This window comes from Biomphalaria glabrata, chromosome 17 (genome assembly GCF_947242115.1).
Source record: "Biomphalaria glabrata chromosome 17, xgBioGlab47.1, whole genome shotgun sequence".
In the NCBI taxonomy this organism is placed as follows: domain Eukaryota; kingdom Metazoa; phylum Mollusca; class Gastropoda; family Planorbidae; genus Biomphalaria; species Biomphalaria glabrata.
The window spans coordinates 10521396-10541343 of record NC_074727.1 but is presented as its reverse complement, the minus strand read 5'-3'; the positions used below and the strand labels follow the sequence as shown (position 1 = coordinate 10541343).

The window sequence follows — 19948 nt, the reverse complement described above, 5'->3', positions numbered from 1 at the left end:
CAAGGTCTATTGCATAGATATGCATACTTACTATAGGATAAAGAAATTTGAAAAAAAAAATGTTATTTATAGACGTATACACTTTAGTTAGTTACGCCCCATTTTACTTAGCACGCATTAACTTAAACTTGTTTTTGTAGTCTCAACTATTTCAGTGTCTGTTTAATGCGGGCTCTGCACGTGTTAGATTATGCACGTGTCGTGTGCTGGCTGAGTTTAATGTCCATCTATCTACAGCCACGGTGTATCATCCCTGAGCTGAGGGTGACAGGTTGAAGGCTAGGCATTAGTCATTGACAACAATGCAGTGTTAGAATTGTTGTTAATATTTTGTTTTTTCAATTTATGTAATGCCCGCGTTTAGAACAAAGTTAAAAGACACAGTTATAACGGTATGTCAATAGAAAAGATGATGCAGTAAAAGGCGAAGCCAGAAGCTGGGCCCCCTTTGGGGAAGGGGGCCTTGCTCCTAAGCAACGACTAAATTCATCAGTTGTGTTTTAGTCTATTTTGAACAAAACGTTGAGATGTGACCGTATTGCATTTCTGTTACCGTTAAGAAATGGAAGTATTGTCTTGTATGTTATTAATACATTTATTACAAGAGCAATGCTTCTTTGTCTAAATGTGAGTAATGCCCCTTGTCTTAACGGCGTTGATAATCAAAATGGCGCATATTAAGCATTCTCGTTGAAGATAACCTTCACCTTCGCTATCAACTGTTTCTTTGTTTGACCGTTGGAGCAAAACCATCTTTCTCCATTCCTCTTGGTCTTTTGCACTCATTAAAGTATCCTCCAACGACAGGCCCGTCAATTCTTTAATGTTATCTTCCCATCGAGTTCTCTGTCAGTCTATCTTTCTTTTCCCTGACACTGTTCCCAGCATGAAGGTCTTTGCGAGCATTGAGGACCACGTGATGTTTCATTACATTTTATGTATGCTTTTTTTTTAGACAATGGTTCTTCTTCTTCTTCTTCTTCTTCTTCTTCTTCTAGCCAGCTTTTTGCTGCTGAGACAACGGTTATAGGGTTATTATAGGACCCAAGAGTCTATCAGCAGATTTAGATTTTATAAAGCCCTAGACTCAAGATTTTCCTTTAAAAATACGCGAGGCAGCTCTTGTAAAATTGAATTTTATTTCAGTTGAAATATGGACACAAGAAATGATGACATCATATTCATTGGTCGTAAAGCGGTTTGCAATTTTTTTTTAAAACTAACCTGAAACGTATTAAGTTTAATAATTAGGATGCCGATGGTAATAAGAAAGGAGGACATATTTTTATTAGAACGCCGACCAAAGATTGTCTCATCAGTCAGCCCTCAGCCTAAATGTTTTCTTCATCTCAACATTTGTTATGAACGATTGCACGCCATGTATTCATTTTGTTAAATAGAGCTCAATTTTCGGAAACTACCTATTTACAAGTATCCCTGTTTAGTACACAAAAGCACCTTATACATTTAGCGCGCCTTTTCTTTTGCTATAATCAGAAGGAACACTTGAATCTAAAAACTCCAACCTGTCTAGCCAGCATTTCAATATCTGTAACTACCAAGCCATTCATTCCAACATCCGAAACGAAAGTTCTAAACAATGTCTAAGGGCACGTCCATTAAAGACGCCCTGAAGCAGTTCGAGGATGAGACAAAAGAAAAAGCGAAGGATGCTAAGATAGTGAAACTTATCGGGAAGATCCCATTCATCGAAAAAATGGACGCCAGCCTTTCTCAGTTGGAGGTAATGGCTAATGCTTATGGTGTTTATATTTTGTTTATTAATTAAAGTAACATCCCACTATTAAAAGATCTTGTTTTTATCATCGACGCATTAACTTTCTTTAATTATTTTTTACTCAAGTCCTTACAACTAACAATATTTGTAACGTGCCAGTTTGAAGTATGACAGATAAAAAGGAAAATTATTAAGATTGAGATCTCCTGCACCGTTCGGCGAATTAGGTGGCAAACTGTCTCCATATAAATAAGTCCCTAGCAATTTTTTAAGCCTCTTCCCAACTGGTGACCACTGCTCTGAGATGTTCCATGAAAGTGAGGTGCAATGCTATACTAGTCTAGAGCGGACCTGTTTGCGTTTTCCTCGTTTTGACTAAAATGTTTCGGGAATTGGCCGCCCTCGCCAAGTTTAAAGTTTGGCGTTCCTGTAGCAATTAAGGAGTTGCTAAACCCACGCCAAATTCCCCTCTTTTGTCTTCCAGTTTGTGACTGGCCATGGCTAGGTTATGAGAACAGCTGCTGTCCAAAAATAAATATTAAGAGAGAGGCCTGTTCCTTTGCACTGTCCAGCCAGCTTTTCTTTGGACGACTCTTTCTTCATGCTCCCTCCACTGGACCTCTGATGATGACTTTAGACAGGAAGTCATGCCTTAAGTATTACCGAGACAGCTCAGCTTTCGTCTCTTCACCGTATACGTAAATCCTTCACTGAGTCCACCCTTACATCTGATTCCATTGTTACGTTCCCAGGCGTGCGAACACCTCTCACTGTCCACCAACAAGATTGAGAAGATCGCCAACCTGAACGGACTGAAGCATCTTCGAGTGCTCTCCCTTGGGCGCAACTCCCTGAAGTCGCTGGCTGGTATCGAAGTCTGCAACGACACCCTCCAGGAGCTGTGGTGCTCATACAATCAGATTGACAGGTTCAAGGGCATTACCAGCATGAAGAAGCTCAAGGTGAAGGTTAATTAGATACGTATAGAGGTCAGGGCTGAGGTCACTATTGATATAGTTGTTGACTACACATGTATCTGAGGCTGGCGGGTTGATTACAAAATCAATAATTCCCATTGAATTAGACAAAAATGACAACAATTGGCAGCTTCATCAGATCGTAGAAGTTTTGTAGGCAAATTTAGACCCTTCTAAGGCTAGGGTGACCATACAGGTAGCTATGACAATTGAAAACTTTGCGTATAAAATCTTTTTTCGTAATACACCTTACTGCCTATACAAAATGCATAGATATACTTTCTAAATGGGCATTCATGTAGTCAAAGTTAGCATTAAAAAACTTAAAAGTGATCGTGAAATACAACGAAAGTGTGTGTGTGTGTGTGAGAGAGAGAGAGAGAGAGAGGCTGAGAAAGTTAACGACAGAGAATGCGAAGAAAAAAAAAAGAAGAAAAGGAAAGGGGGCGCAATAATTGTTTAAAAGTCCTGAAACAAAATATTGAGTTATCTCCCGTGACTTTTTCGTTGGCATACTATTTTAGAATAGGCCTATTTTAAATCAATGGCAAATTTAGATTACAACCTTAGATAGCTTCATTTGAAAGATGGTGGAATGAAAGTTTACAAACAAAATGTCTGTGGCGGGAATGTGAAACATCACGTGTCACGATATTCTCTTCTGGAACTGTTTCCTTCGGTCCAGGGAAGGATTAAACAGCAGAATGCAGTATGGAAATTTGCCAGGGCCAAGGCCATGAGTTTATAAGACCCCCCAAATTTTATATTTCACCTACAATAACAAATAGCAATTATCTCCTGGTCAGCATAAAGTAATATAGACCATTTCAATATCTATTAAAGACTATTGTAACTATCTTTTTTTTAAATACAATTCCTCTTATTAGATTGCAAACTCTTTATGGGTGGACACAGAATTTGAAAGCAGCTCGAACGGTTTTTCTAGAAATCTGACGGTTTATGTATAATTTTTGAAAAAAAAAATTATCTTATTGGTCACTCCACGGAAACTCTGGTTTGACGTTATATTTTTTGTAAGAAAATAATGTAACAATTAAATATTGTCTATTTCAAATAGGCACTGTGGCTGACTGGTAAAGCACTTGGTTTCGTAATCAGGGGTCCTGTGTTTGAATCCTGGTATTTTTACTTTCGGGATCTTCAGGGCGCCTCTGAGTCCACCCAGTTTTAATGGGTACCTGATATTAGGTTGAGGAAAAGTAAAGGCGGTTGGTCGTTGTGCTGGCCACATGACACCCTCGTTAACTGAGGGCCATAGAAACAGTTGAGCTTCACATCATCTGCCCCATAGATCGAAAGGCCTGAAAGTGGGAACTTTAATTTCTTTACTTTCCACTCTCGTCATTGATCTAGATCTTCCTATTTCTGACACCCCCACAGGGTAACGCATGATTAGATTTTGTTGCAAAAACTGTTTCCTGTTTCGTTCATCTATCACCTGTTACACTGACGTAACAAAAAAAACAAAACAAAAAAACTACTGCAACTTTACCTGCAACACTTTCCAAAGCCCAAGTTCAATGACAGCTTCTAATTACTTTGTGCTTTTATATTTGTGCTAGAATGTGTATGAGTGTGTGAGCGTGTGTGTTTTCACAAAACAAAAATTCTCAGAAAAAAATAAAGTGGGTGTGTTACGTGCGCATCTTAGTGTGAATGTGAAATGGTGCTAATGCGTGTTGAAAGTAGGAAGAAGAACCGAAATGGAGGACTATGAACAAGAAAGTGTTTTCAGTGTTAATAAAGATTAAAGTATTTATAAACTGTGATTTGTCGTTTACATGTCTAAAGAGTCTCATCCAATATGAAAACGTAACAAGTGGCGCCCAACGCAAAGGTAAAACCTACGTAGTCCTTTATACACAGTTGATCTCCTGTCAACAGACAGTAGAGATATCATATTATATAGTCTAGATCTAGTGACAGGATACTATTCAATTTGATTAATATTAATAGAAAATGGCGGACAAGGCTGAGGTAGCAGCGTTGAAAGAAGAGGGAAGGTTGTTGGAGCTGGAAGGGGCAGAACTAAGAAAGTACGTACAAGAAAGGTTGATGGAGAGGGAGAGATTAGCAATGGAAAGAGAAAAAGAAAAGGAGAGATTAGCGATGGAAAGAGAAAAAGAAAAGGAGAGATTAGCGATGGAAAGAGAAAAAGAAAAGGAGAGATTAGACATGGAGGACAAAAGAGAAAGAGAAAAGATAGCCATTGAAAGGGAGAAGAAAAACGAATTAGTCGCCATTGAAAGAGAAAGATTAGCGTTTGAAAAAGAGACAGCAGAGAAAAAGTTAAAAACAGACCAAGGAAAAGAGAATGATAAAAGAAAGAGTGACTCTACAGGGAATAAACTGGCAAAATATAAAGGTTTGATATTCAACGAAGACAAAATGGACATACACATTTTTTTTTAAGAAGTTCGAAATAGAAATGAGAGAATTGGAATACCCTGAAGACAAATGGACATTCTTATTGTCGAGATCATTTACAGCGGAGGTGCCCTCAAAAATATGTATGAACCAGGATAACTACAGCATTGTGAAAGAACAACTACTTCGAACTTTCGGGAAAACAGAAGCTTTCTATCGCCAACAGTTTGTTAATTGTGAGATAGAACCAGAGGATGACCCGCAGACCTTCCTGGACAAATGAGCAGCCATTTCGATAACTGGATAGAAACTGCTGAGGTAGAAAAAACCTTTGACAGTCTTAAGACATTTCTCATGCTGGACAAAGTGATGTACGAGTGTCAGGAGGAATTAAAAATATTTCTGTTGGAGAGGAAACCGAAATCCATAGAAGACATAGTAAGACTGATAAGGGCTTATAAAGTAGCTCATCCCGAGAAGAAATTATCTAGAGGCAGTGATATAGAAGAAATAGTTGCCTTTAACAGAACATGTGAGACACAGAATAACTCTCACAGAACAAGGGAGACACAGGCTAGACAGTATAGAAGTGGTACATATGAAAGACAAAATGATAGCCGCAACGGAAGATATCAAGGAAACAGACAGGAAAGAAAGGACTGGGAGAAAGGTAGAATAGAGCAAGGCTTATCATTGTCATCTGATACTGGAACACAGGGGCGTAACTAGGGATTTGGGGGCCCGGGGGGATTGACCTCTTTGGGGGCCCCTTGCATTTTGACATTCGACATATGACATGGAATAATGTACGCAAAAATATATAAGCCCCAAATCAAATTGGTTCAGTATATCAGTAAACTTAACAAAAAGTAATCAAGACTATTTTAATGAATAAAAGCTTTGTTTATTAGTTAAATAATGCACAAGTGACAAATCTCAATTGATATCGCTTCACGTCGTGCATTCTGTGCAGCAAAGACATCTATAACATCAACTACATCGATACTTTCTATTATTTGTGACTTCACTGACATTAAAGCCATGATAAGCCTTTCTTGTGTCATTGTGCTCCTGAGATAGCTTTTGATGAACTTGAGCTTTGAGAATGATCTCTCACATGACGTAATGGAAGTGGCCTGAGTTAGCAGTATTCGGAGGAGGTTGCAAAGTTTGAGCACACGTAATTACCATATGAAGCCTGTTTCCTCAATATGTCTATTGGTGATTGTATTACTGGTTTGTTGATGAAAAGTGCTCGTGCATCAATGACATCATACAAACAGGAAAAGTAGCACAGTTTGTCATAAGCGGGTCTTCATCTAACAGGTGTCTTGGTTCAAGAAGAAACCCAAAGGTATCAATTTTCTTTACAGCCTTTGGAATCTGCCCTTCATCTCCATATGAAATCTGTCCAGCACTTCTGTCGCAACACGTTTGAATTGCAGTTCTATTGACAGTCCTACATTAGAACTCAACTTCCCATCAAGTCTTTTCTTTCTTCTATAGCTTTTATATAGCGTTACTTTCATGCTTATAGCATGCTCAGAGCGCTTTGGTCCAATCTAGGAGTTTTCCGTTCTGCCTTTAGTAAACGCAACTCTGCCCGAGTCGGGTGTCGAACCTCGAGTCCCCTTCTAGGTAGCCAAGACAAGCCAAGTTCAAGCGCACTTAGCCTCTCGACCACGCTTCCCACAGGGACTACAGGGAATCCATAGTATTCACTACCTTCTTTTGCTTTTTTGATGGATTGGGTTTTTGTCAGTTTCTCATCATTTTGCAGAAAGCATGAAAGGGTACTAATTTCTTTAGCAGCTTTCCATATATGCAGTCCAGACTTTTGTAGTTTCTTCCGAACTATATTAATTGGGAGCAAGAGCTTTGACCAGAATTCAAGATAGGCAAAAAATTCTTAATTTTCCACTGCATGAAGAAGATTCTGTCCTAATATTATATGGTACTACGTCATTGTTGGTTGTTTATGTTTTGTGCGCAAGCAAAAGGATTCAGAGCATACAAAAGTGGGAAAGATCCATATCTCGTTATGCTCGAGTACAGAAATACTCCGATAAGTGGACTGCCGTATTCACCATCACAACTGCTGACGAGTAGAAGACTCAGGGAATCATTCCAACTGATCACAAACTATTGAAACCATCGGTAGTTGAAAATGTAGAGACATTACTCAACGAACGACAGATGAAAAGCAAAGTGAAATACAATCCAAAAGCAAGACTACCTAAAGATTATTCTGTCGGAGAGTTCGTCTAGGTCAAACATGGCAGAAAGCAGTTGTCATAAAAAACATTCAGCACCCAGATCTTACATCATAAAGACAAACGGAAAAACATACAGAAGAAATCAACGCTTTTTGAATAAGAGTTTCGATGAAGACATCTCTGGGTACTATGATACCGATGGAGACAATGAACTGCAAACTGTTGGAACAAACGAAACAGACAGTTATAGACCAACGTCTAGAGAACTTGTTGTGCCAGTCAAGACAACCAGAAGTGGACGAATTGTTGAAGTTCCTACTAGACAGGGCCGGCCTTAGGCCACTGCAGCCTATGCGGTCTCAGTGGGCCCCGCGCTTTCATATGACACGCGCTAATTCTAAGTGTACATTATTAAATTACACCATTATAACGTATATAAAATAACAGGGTTTTCGTGACCTCCTGATTTTCCAGGGCCTCCAGGAAATCTCATGAAAAGGCAAAATATACGATAAAGTCCTGAACTTTTTTTTAATTTATTCAAATCTCCTTAAGAATAGACGAAATTGACATTTTGGGGTGCCAATAAATAAAAAGTGGCATTGCGAGCTTTCATTTGATAAAAATTTATTGCAAAGACGAAAGTAGGCCTATTTTCTAATTCAAAAAAAATAATATTGACATTATGCTCATCCCTACCCAGACTAGGCCCCGCGCGATCAGTTTTGCATAGGGCCCCCAAATGGTAGATATCACTCTTAAGAACTTTAAAAGGAAGGATGTGATAATAACTTCAAAAGGAAGGATGTGCTAATATTATATGATATTACGTTATTGTTTGTTGTTTATGTTTTGTGCGAAAGCAAAAGGATTAGATGGAAATAAAAATAGAGTTTCCATTGGATTGATGAAAGATGAATAGAGGGGTAATAACTCGAGTGTGAAGTTTAATTCTGAAATTATAGACGCCAAACCCGAATAATGGACTATTCTTGCATTATTAAGAATAACTTTTGGATCTGTTATACTCGATTCTGTAAATTTTGCTTCAAGGTTAATTAGTGTAGCCATAAAATACTCGCCATTTAGATCTATTATTAGTAAAGGTAACAAGATACCTGGAATTCGCTGTTTATCATGCAGTTTTATTCGTGGCAACAAAGTTTAAAATGTAAAACTAACTTTAAAAAAAACTTTAATCTCTGTGGGAAAAAATATTTTTAAAATGTCAACAAAGTCAACGTACTGATAGACCTAGATCTAGGTTTAGTCTTTGTGATAAATTTTTAATCCATAAATGTTGAAAAAAAAGACACCCGTTGACACTATTTGTCAATCAAATATATTAATTTATGTATTTACAAATAAATTTCGGACACCCATTTGGGGGCCCCCCCAAGGTGGGGGCCCGGGGGGATTTTAAATTTCTCCCCCCCCTCCCCCCCCCTTAGTTACGCCACTGCTGGAACATTGGAGATTTTTCAGACATTCGTAGGGAACAAGGCAGCCAAGACCATCAGGGATACAGGAAGCACTATTATTGGAGTGAATAAGGATTTAGTGGAAGACCATGAATATACAGGCGAATCTAGGAAGTGTGTTATGTTTAATGGGAATATTGTACAATTACCGATTGCTAAAGTTAGTATAGACACACCGTATTTTAAGGGGACAGTGGAAGCTTGTGTTGTAGATCAGGGTGAGATAGATTTAATTATTGGTACAGGGAAAGCGATTTAAACCCACATATAGACGTACAAGGCCATACATCTTATGCTTTAATTGTGGGAGAAGGGGGCATATTAGAAGACAGTGTCAACAGTTAATTAGAATTAAGGAATCAAGGTACAATAGTGGAGAGGCGTATACGAGAAAAGAGAGGGATATTAGCAGCCTAGAAAACAGTACAGCTAGATCATTCGGTAGTAGGATCACAATGGGACATCATTGCAAAGGAGGGAAGCGGAAAGGATGGCATGTCAATAATGTTAGAATTATATAGATATGATTAGAAAAGGTAGGACTGATGGACACTAATTATTGTTCTATTCTACAATGAATAAATATATGTGTAATGAAGTAAATATTGTTGTTACATATACATATAGGTTAAGGATACTACATTATAGAAGTTTGTAAAGGCTACATAGGAAATGTAAAAGAGTATAAATACTGGAAAGTATATACGTAGATGTTGCACAATGTATTTAATTATGTGTGGTTCGGTTGGATTATAATTATTCTATTAAAATTACATTTGTAAGAAAATTATCGAAATGATGTGGTAGAAATACATAAAAAGAAACGTCAAGACTGGAATTATTATATAGGCCTGATGATACTAAGACGTAAATAGCATTGGATTAAAGCTATGGTAGCCTATGAGGAGTGTTGTTAGTTATAAACTGGGTCATGTTGTTGAGGCTACAATATACATGGAGCAAGATAGACCTTGTTTGTTAACTATTTGATTGCGACTGGAATGATGGTGTTTGTACAGGCATAAAATTCTGAGTGGGGAGTTGTATTAATAGAAATATGATTACTTATAGATATATGTTAACAGAAGTGGTTTCAATTGCTCATAATAACAGTTATTATTGTGATGAATATAATTGTTATTCCATGTTGGAATTGTATTGGTATTAACATGACATTGTGTTTGATTTTGTGTAATTATTACATTATGGTTTTATATGTTACCGATTTGTTTTAACTTGGAATAGTCTGATAATATATTCAGTGATTTGTATTTTGGACGTTCGATGTGCATCGAACTTGTTAAACAGGGGGGGGTGTTACGTGCGCATCTTAGTGTGAATGTGAAATGGTGCGAATGCGTGTTGAAAGTAGGAAGAAGAACCGAAATGGAGGACTATGAACAAGAAAGTGTTTTCAGTGTTAATAAAGATTAAAGTATTTATAAACTGTGATTTGTCGTTTACATGTCTAAAGAGTCTCATCCAATATGAAAACGTAACAGGGTGGAGTGTTGTTACAGTTGAAACAGTTAAAAATGTAAATTTTGTATATATTTGTTTTTTGAGAACTGATTGTTTTGAAATGTTTGATAACATTGAAGTTAATGTTGAATGTATCTTCTAGTAAGGTATTGTTGCATCCAGTCATCAGACACACGGAGATAAGATAATCACTCAATGCTGCGATATGGAAACAAATCTCGCTTTAAATGAGGTTGGATCCCGAACCTATTCATGACAAGTTATAATTAGAGCTGGCACGAATGTTGTATTGGTTATATCAATATAAATTTAAGACGCATAAGTGAATAGAGTATTTGCATATGTCTGTATGGGTCAGAGTAGTAGTAAAGTTATTCGGAGTCTTCAAAGCCAACTTCACTTCAAACGTTGGTGTTTACTCAGGGCCGGCCTTAGGCCAATTTGACCGATAGCTCCAAATTGGGCCCCGCACCTGGCAGGGGTCCCGCAGTTTGCATTTAGCATATCATTGTGCCATGGCTCTTGTCACAGGCTTTTAAAGATGTCGGAGTTAAAGAGTTAGAATATTTAGTGTATTGTACAATGGTCGTAACTTAAAATAATCTACTGGCATCTGCTGCGTTTGAGTTGCTTCGCATTTTGTATAATAAACGTTAATATAATCATCTAGTTAATAGTTCAATTAGGTGTGAATGTTTAAAAAAATAGAACAGGAACCTCACAAGCATCCATTAAATTGGGGCTAACAATTAATATGGCCGGCTCTGTACGTCAAGGGTCGCCAAGAACATCCCCTTTTTAAGCATACACAAAAACATGATTTCTTCCTATTTCACCATGATATTTTATTATTATTTTGTGGATATTCTTTTGTCAATGGTTTATTCTTTTATACTGTTATTGAAATCACTTGTACTAGAATGTGTTTACCAAAAAGATCTCCGTAGAATTTAGTTTAGAAAAAAAAAGCACTTCCTTCCTACGCTAAACTAGCCCAGGATAAATTCAAACTATTTTAAATTAGCGTGGTAATGTTTTTGTTTGTTTATGTTTGAATCTGTTTGGTCGAGTTGCTCCAAGAGACAATTAAGATTCCCCATCAGTTTGTTGGCTGACGTATTCCCACAGGTGCTGTACATGGCTCACAACAAGGTGTCCGACTTGGCGGAGTTAGGGAAGCTGTCCGGGATATCTACACTTGAGGATGTGGTGCTGGTAAGTGTGTAGGGCGCTGAATTGAATTAGGAGGAGCGGGGGGGGCGCACACTTCTTGGTTATTTTTTTATCTTCGAAGACGGTATTTATTAACAAAGTCTCCTGCTTGTTAGCATTCATCCACTGGCCAGCTGTTGTTTCTTGTGCTGTCTGTCCATAGCAAATTCCCTTCACTGGCCAGCAATATCAAAAACATGGATCAATTTGCATAAGGCAATAAAAAGTATTTTGTGAAACGTTAACATTTGCGAAGTAATTAGATGGTATAACTATAGACTACACAAAGATCACGTGGGTCATAATTTACAAATAATAATTACATTTTATTTTTTTTTACATAATTACATGTTTCGGATGTTCCTTCAGAGTTGAAGATAATTTACTTCCTAGTCCAAACCTCCCGCAGGACGAAGGGGGAGCGTAGAGGGTATGACCATCGATAAGTCCGAACGACAGTCCAGCGCGCAAACCGCACGACCAGGCAGCCGAAGAGTGGTAAAGAAAAAGAACAAAAGATGAGAACAAAATACGTATCTTCTTTTATAACAAATTTTTAAAGTTTAAAATTGATAGTAAGTAAAATAAGATGTTGTAAGATCAGTCTATTGGTATCGTCTGGGTCTGTGTAGGTTCCTCAATATATAACGTTAATATTCGGACTCAATGACAAGCCTCAAGACAAACCTTAACAGGCTTTAAGCTATTTTAGATATGGGACACATTTGTAGACATTCATAAGTCCAGGTATTATATGAAAGTGATAAATACTTCTAGGGAGCCCTAAGCCAGAGGTTATTCTGCTTATTCCTCCCTGTCAAGACTGCTTTCAAATATTACATAAGATAAAAAAATAGATTTCAATATTGTGACGAATCTCAATATTCAGGCTTTCTGCAACTGCACCAGACACCGTCAATTCAAAGAACTTGACAACTCGGGTCTCCAAATTAACGTAAAGGTTTAATGTCCAATAAATAACAGCCAATACTGTACAATTGGCAACACGTAACACAGACTGTACAATGTTCTAGATATCTGAACCGTCGTATCAACTCTGTACTGTAGGACGAACTCCACTGGCTTCCGTTGAACTTTGCCGTAACGTGGTGAAATGACTCGTACATCGGGAAGTCATGACTGGCTCGACTCTGATACCTCCCACTCTTCATATAGGGTCCCTGCTGGCCTTCTAGAACCGGACCATTCTAGTTATCACATGACCACATCCCTCGTGACGCTCCTGAGCTCTACTCACAACACAGATCCTTCCCGAACTGTCTTGGCTGACCGTCGTAGCTCGTCACGGCTGACCTCTCGTCTAGCGCTGGCTTGGGACGATTTGCGTCGGCTGTCTAGACACACCACTACCCCCCCCCCCCCCCATCTGTGTCACTACCAGGTTTACTACAATATACTTTAAAAAAATAATACAATTATTATACAAATCTTTGTGCATAGTATAAGAAGTAATATGACCATATATCAATGGTCATAAATGTATTGGAGTAGGTTAATAGTTCTATGAATTAACCTAAAAACAGACACAATGGCGGTAAATTATAGTGCAAAGTTTCAACTTAATCCCAGAATGAAAACTGGGAGAAATCAGGTGTTCAACATTTTGATTAAACAGTGTACGTGGATATCTATCTGTAGCATTTTACTTTTCGGAAGACTATCCCTTCCGTTTGCAACCTCTCGTGTGACTATAAAGAGGCCAATCCTTGATACACAGCTGCGGTCACAGTTTGGGCAGATGTAATCACCAGGCGCCGTTGCATTTTCGCCCTTCTTTCTACTGCTGTTGTGTATGACATCTGCAATAGGAGACCCTTCCTTTATGTACGTAGACATAAACGCTGTAAACAAAAAAAAAAGCGGTGCATAAAGACATTTCTCACCACGTTTTTTTTTTATCTTTAATTGACACTTTTGTTTTTGTTTATTAAACACTATCAGACCATCCAGCAGATAGGGCGAAGGGAAATGTAAAATATGGGAGTGTAGAGTGCCATTAAGAGTGTAGTCACCAATTCAAAGCACTTGTAGTCAAGACTTTCAATAACTGTTAACTGTGTGCACAGGTATTTGGGATTTGAAGAAAAAAAACATCACAAACATTATCCTGTGTCTAATTATAATAAGATACCCAGCATGCTAATACAATGTCACGTGTATTCCCAGATTGGTAACCCGATAGAAGAAGAGCTCTCAGAGGCCGGCAGATGGTTCTCAGAATTTAAGAAGAAGTGCCCCAAAGTGAAAAAATTGGATGGCGTTGTATTTGGTGGTGACGACTAAAGAGCTAACTCCCAACACCACTATCCCATATACCTCTCCTAAAAACATTAACAGTACTTTTAGAGTCTCAGCTACATCTTTATTCTAATAAAGCTGAACTCACAAAGTTTAGGTGACAAACTGATGTTTACAAGAATACAAATCATTTTCTGGAGAAATAATACGTGATTTTTTATCCAGTTATGTAGGGGGCTAGCGTAATTACAAGAAATATAAAGTATTATTCGAATTATATGTATTGAACAATATCACTTGACATCACAAAATGTAATGTTTAATGACCCCAAACTCTCCAGTTGCACAAAAGGTGAAGAGTTCATACTAAGTAATTAGGTAAAGAACAGAGCTTGTATTGTAAATGTATTACAAATATTACATTAGTATATATTTCTTTAAAAAATTCTTGAAATTTTTTATTATTTTTAAATGATTGCTTTAATATCGATAATAGGGTCCTTAATTCTCTGCAATTATCTGTAGCTACTTACAAATATACTAAGATAACATGCTGGATTTGTGTCAGTGGAGGCCCTCGACAGAAGCTCTGCCCCCCTAGCCTCTTCAAACTTCAGTATAAATGTAATTAGTACTAAATCACTAAATCTGAAAGGATCTCATGTTTGTTAAAAAAGAAATAGAGCACGACTAGTCAATGTATTTACCTTACCCTTTTTATTTTATTTAAGTGCATATTTTATTCTAAGCTCTCATTCTGTGAAATGTGAAGTCCCTCCACCCACCCCCTTTTAATGATGAGGCTGCACGGCCCTCCACAATTGTGAGTCCGGCCCTGCTATGAGATACATGTTTAGACTCTAATTGAATTATTTAATTAAGTTCAGCATTTTTTAAAACTATGGTTAGTCTATGAGAGTGTAATTTTGAAAGGACGTTTGGTATTCTTTAGCGTGGTTTAGTTTAAATATTGAATAGGATACTGTTATTAACATTAACTAACAATAAAAGAAGAAGAATATTTTGTTGCATAACTTTAGCTAGGGATATGTTGCAGCATGTTAAATAGGTTAGCCATTTTTTTCAAGAGATTGAAAATTAACTTTTCGGAGAAACTTCTCTTGTATTTTGAATGTCTTGTATCTGAATAAAGAAATTTTCTATTCAGACAGTATTTCATTGTTGTATCATTTCATTGTTGTATCATTTCATTGTTGTATCATTTCATTGTTGTATCTTGCAATTGTAATTTCTAATAATAAAATAAGTATGAAAATATATAAAATATATAAAAAGTATAATAATATAAAAAGATTCAAATCGCCATCTTGAAATAAGCTCAACTAAATGAGGCAATGTTGGTTTACGTGTGACTGTGTTGAGCAGCTGTTCTTGTCCGGACATCTGAAATGGCCTAGTAAACTTCATGACATGCAAGTTGAGACAGGGTCAGTAGGAACTAGGAAGTAATTCCTCCGAATTTTTTTCTTTTTTTGAACATGTCATGCTTCTGAACTTTATACAATAAAGTAGGTCAGCACCTTTCTTGTAATAATATTATTACAGAGACATCAAAGAAGAAATTAGTAAAATATCTTCACCACTCCGGTAGCTTTTTCCAAATGGTGAATATTTGAAAATTTTTAGTCCATATGTGTTTTTTTAATGCCCTGCTAATTATGTTACAGCACTTTTTTTTTAAATTGTATTTTAGTGGAAATATTTAAAAACAAAAAACTTCATATCTTTTAACTCTTTCTCTCCGTAATTATTTTCCTCGTTTGTATTTCACCCTCCTGTTATGATTAAACTTTAATAACTTTTTTTGTTTGTCATCAGAAAATGTTATATTTGGTATCAAATTGTAGGAGAGAGCATGCTGTTATTAAACAACACAAATTTAGGTTTATATTTATAAATCCGAAAATCCATTTAGTTTAGTGGGAGTCAAATCAACGTTGGCATCGTCAATTAGGAGAGAAAGAGTTAATAAATAAGCAAGCATATTTACCTATTATCCAACTATATTTAAAAAAACAACTAATAATGTGGTTATTTTTTTGTGGACTAGGTCCGTAGATTCTGGATACAATAAAACACAAAAACTTGGGTGTAATCTTTACTTTACTTTGTAGCAAACTATAAAAAAAAAAAAGTAGAAGGGGGGGGGGCTAGTGATAAACTGATCAGATAATAAAAACTCAAAGTGCAGGCCATTGGTTTTGTTTTATCAAGAGTACAGGCACTCTAGCTGAATGTCTCACTTGTAATACAGGCTCGACTGTATTCGCTCAATGTGTGATGTGCTGTGAACAGCGGCCACTGTGTTATTTTATCACGGCTGTGAATGACGTCGAAATAAGCGTTAACTGATAAATCTACAACTTGACCTGTCTACTTTGTTAATAGACTTTGTATCACTTTGCATTGACTCAGGGCGTAGATTTGTAGTCAGAAGAAATAGGGATCAGTCATTTATTTTAAGCGATGAGTTTCATTTGTTTGCCATGTCCAAACTACAAGACCTTGAGGGTCCGTTTCTCCCTTAGAAAGGATTTTACTTAACATAGCCCCCATAAAAGTTGCGAATTTAAAAGCCAATACAACATTTCCGAGGCAAAGATACGCCTATGTCAGTTAAGCTTTGCTGCACATGACTAATGATCAGGAAAGATATAACGCTACTTATCACTATGTAATATTCTAAGAAGCCAAAGATGACATTTAGTGTCATACATTTTTTGCTTACTTGTCAAATATTAGGTAAGTAGACGTCATAATCATTTACTTTAGTTTCGAGAACATCAGTTTATTAAATTTAAACATGCAGCTTATCACCGTTTACAAAACTAATTTCTAGAGCTTATTGTAGCTCGTTGAGCTCATTTGTTAATCAGGGCCACTGGAATAGAATTATGTGCAAATTATGTAGGTCGGAATCCGGTAGGTATGCATTTGAACCTTATAAAGTATTCTTCCGACAATCATTGATTAACACACTCTGTTGATCCTTGTGGTCGCCAACAACGATCCCAAAATGTACATTCATCCTATGGCTCAATTTGTATCGTAGAATTCAATGTACGATAGTTCTCCAGAGCGCCATGTACTTGAGATATAAGTTCCCAACCATTTTTACAACGTTAGCAAGGCTTAAGTTCGTATTGAACTCAATGGACTATCGCATGCTCTCAGATCATGTTAGTGGACATTGTCCACCCTCATGCCTGCTGCTTAAGCCACTTCCCTTTTTTTGATCTTCAAACGGCGAATTTGATAAAGTAAACAAAATCAATGTCTTAGATAGTGCAACATGCGGAGCGCTGAAACAAATGATCGATAAACATAACATTTAACATACAGTTACATCACTGAGGCACATCGGCTATTGAGAGAAGAAGACTAACATATGGTGAAACATGGATAATCTTCGGGGATGTCTCGAACTAGAGACCTCCCACCCGGCCCCATCGCCCATCATCGGCCAGGCACTAGTCAAACACTTGACTTAACCATTCAGCTCCCCAAAAATAACCTCTGAATGAAGTGGCTTGATCTGGAACAGCCTCGTTTACCAGGGTCACGTGATTACGTGTTCCACCCGGACCCTGCCCTTCTCCTTCAACTGTCCTCACAAACAATACCTTATTTAGGTTCCACACATATTGGAGCCGGACGCTTCCTATGAAACATGGTCATGCTTATTTTCAATAACATCTGAATAGCTGTGGTCCTTGTATTGTACTTACCATTCTAAGTGTCGCATGCCACCAAAATATTAATGAACGCTTGTTCTCCTTGCGTAGAAATGCAGTTGAATCTAACAAATGTCAATGTCTCTACATTTTCAGGTGTAGAGTCCTAGTTTTGGGTCTCAGCATAACGTTCGATACAAGTGCCAGACAAATAATTAGGGTATGCAATTACTTCAATTGATTACCCTTTTCTCGGCAAGCGCTATGATTCTCAACAGACGTGCCTTTGGAGAGACGCTTCCTGTCTGCTATGCTAAACGACTTCCGTTGGAAGGCATTCAAATTTCCTGTGACCTTCACCGAACAAATAAACCTCTGTACTGCGACTTCTGCGTCATATATAACGGAACACGCTCCAGTGAAAGGTTCGGAGAGGTGACATACGATCGACCACGTCATGATGATGCAGAGACGTGTAAAAGCGTATACTTTCCAAAACACACCGGAAGTTACCGATTCGATGTCGACATTGCCGGCCTTAAGGTGTTCACAAATGACGTCATTTACCACCTTCCGGCGCTTCATGTTCAGCATACTTGCCAAGACAGACTCCTGGTAAATTGTAGCGGGAGATGGTTCCTGGAAGTTCCGTTTATTAAAATTTTTATCGCAGAACAAGAAGTGAAAGAGTTGACAATTAGGAGCGAAAAATTGCCGGGATCTAACGACACAATCTTTGTAGAAGCAGTAGCAGAAATAGTTTCCATGGAGGCAGATCCTCTAAATGTCCGTTGTGAGGCACTCTATTTTATTCAGTCTTACAGTAGGCACATCGCCAATAATATTACTGTACAAAAGGGTTCAAGTCATAATATTGTGTTTCTAACCAAAGATGGGAGATATATCTCTGACAATATAACAATAACGCATGGAGTTACCCGTGAACTGAAATGCACAGTGGAGGGTCCATCTTTACATCTGAGTTTGCTCTGTTCCCAACCTAATGTAATCATGCAAGGTGTCAACATGAAATCTCAAATCCATTTTAACATCTCTTGGAGCGCGGATTTGCAAAGCACTCTTTGTGTCTGCTTCTTTGATCTCACAAACGCGTGCGGAAAGAAAGAGATAATGATTTATTTTGATCTGCCCCTCACGGAAAGTTTTTCAGCAGAAAGTGGTAGGACAGATGTCCCAGATATCAAGGGCACCTCTGTCTCAGTTAACGAAAACAGTTCTTCGCACTCCACTCTCAAGGAGAAAGCTCCACAAAGATTACACATTACTGTCCACTACGCTATAGCCGCAGGTGTTCTCATTCTCGTCTATATTCCGGTCCTTGTTATCGCTAGCTACAACATCTACCACTACTGGAAAGAGCACAGCGATTACGGCAACAGCAGAAGCGCCTCCTCTTCCCCTCAGCAGAGCAACGAGTACGCGTCAATAAAGCACAGTCCGCAGTCGTCCAACTCGGAATCAACGCCGCATGAGAACAGCGCGCTACTGGATAGTTCCAGCTCTTACGGGAACTCGGAAAAAAGTGGAAGCAGTCAATCCAACCCGTATATTTCTCCAGACGATGTTGAATCTAGCTCGGTCTCAATACAGACTCATTAACCAAGGTTTAAAATTTACAAACTAATTAGCCAGTCCGGTGATCATCGAGTAATGGTCGTTAATGAATAAAACAAAACTGTACTGCAAGTGAACAAAAAGTCGAAACGGCTGGAAGTTGATTTGTTTTCCAAAAAAATGATAAGGTCAAAGAAGGATTGTAGCTTGATGCGTCCCAGGAATAAGTGATGTGTTATACTAAAATTAGTTCGTTTAAATAGAATCATTTTCTGGAAGTAAATTATTCCTCAAAGTCATTCATGAATCTCTTCAAACTTATTTGACGCAAGAAAATTTATTATAATTTAAAATAATAATTTTAAAATAATAATAGATATACAAACAGTTATCTATTTCTCTCTAGATCTATATACAAAAATTAAGCATTTTTAAAAGATCTAGTGTATACGATTAATATTTCAGCATGTTCAAATACCACAGGAAACTAAACATTCATAATTACGTTGGTCATTAAAAACAAAACAAAAAATGGACAGAATGAGGATCGAGCCCAGGACATTCGCGTTTTTAGCGTGACGCTGTATCTACTGAGATAAGCAGCCATCCTAATAGATCTCTGTGCGAAATTTTAGCTTAAAAAAATAATTCCCTTTGTCTACTTCCAACTTCTATCTTTTGAACAGCTTCTATCTTTTAAACAGCTTCCATCTTCTGAACAGCTTCCATCTTTTAAACAGCTTCTATCTTTTGAACAGCTTCTATCTTTTAAACAGCTTCCATCTTTTGAACAGCTTCTATCTTTTGAACAGCTTCTATCTTTTAAACAACTTCTATCTTTTGAACAGCTTCTATCTTTTAAACAGCTTCTATCTTTGAACAGCTTCTATCTTTTGAACATCTTTCATCTTTTAAAAAGGTTCTA

The 19948-nt window shown here is 37.5% G+C and overlaps 2 protein-coding genes across 3 annotated transcripts; both read left to right on the top strand.

Moving 5' to 3' along the window:
- The first annotated feature begins 1471 nt into the window (after positions 1-1471).
- LOC106080330 (dynein axonemal light chain 1-like) lies at positions 1472-14920 on the top strand. The gene is made up of 4 exons (XM_013241673.2): positions 1472-1744; positions 2491-2700; positions 11411-11497; positions 13682-14920. The coding sequence occupies exons 1-4, from the start codon at positions 1601-1603 to the stop codon at positions 13796-13798; spliced, it is 558 nt and encodes a 185-aa protein (XP_013097127.1). The 5' UTR covers positions 1472-1600; the 3' UTR covers positions 13799-14920.
- A 1479-nt stretch (positions 14921-16399) lies between these two features.
- On the top strand, positions 16400-19322 carry LOC106080329 (uncharacterized). 2 transcript variants are annotated; one of them, XM_013241671.2, is made up of 2 exons: positions 16400-16516; positions 17605-19322. In XM_013241671.2, exon 2 carries the CDS (start codon positions 17671-17673, stop codon positions 19066-19068), a length of 1398 nt encoding a protein of 465 aa, XP_013097125.2. In that variant the 5' UTR covers positions 16400-16516; positions 17605-17670; the 3' UTR covers positions 19069-19322. The 2 variants fall into 2 exon arrangements, with proteins under 2 accessions (XP_013097125.2, XP_013097126.2); XM_013241672.2 differs by lacking the exon at positions 16400-16516 and adding an exon at positions 16666-16696.
- The last annotated feature ends 626 nt before the right edge of the window (positions 19323-19948 follow it).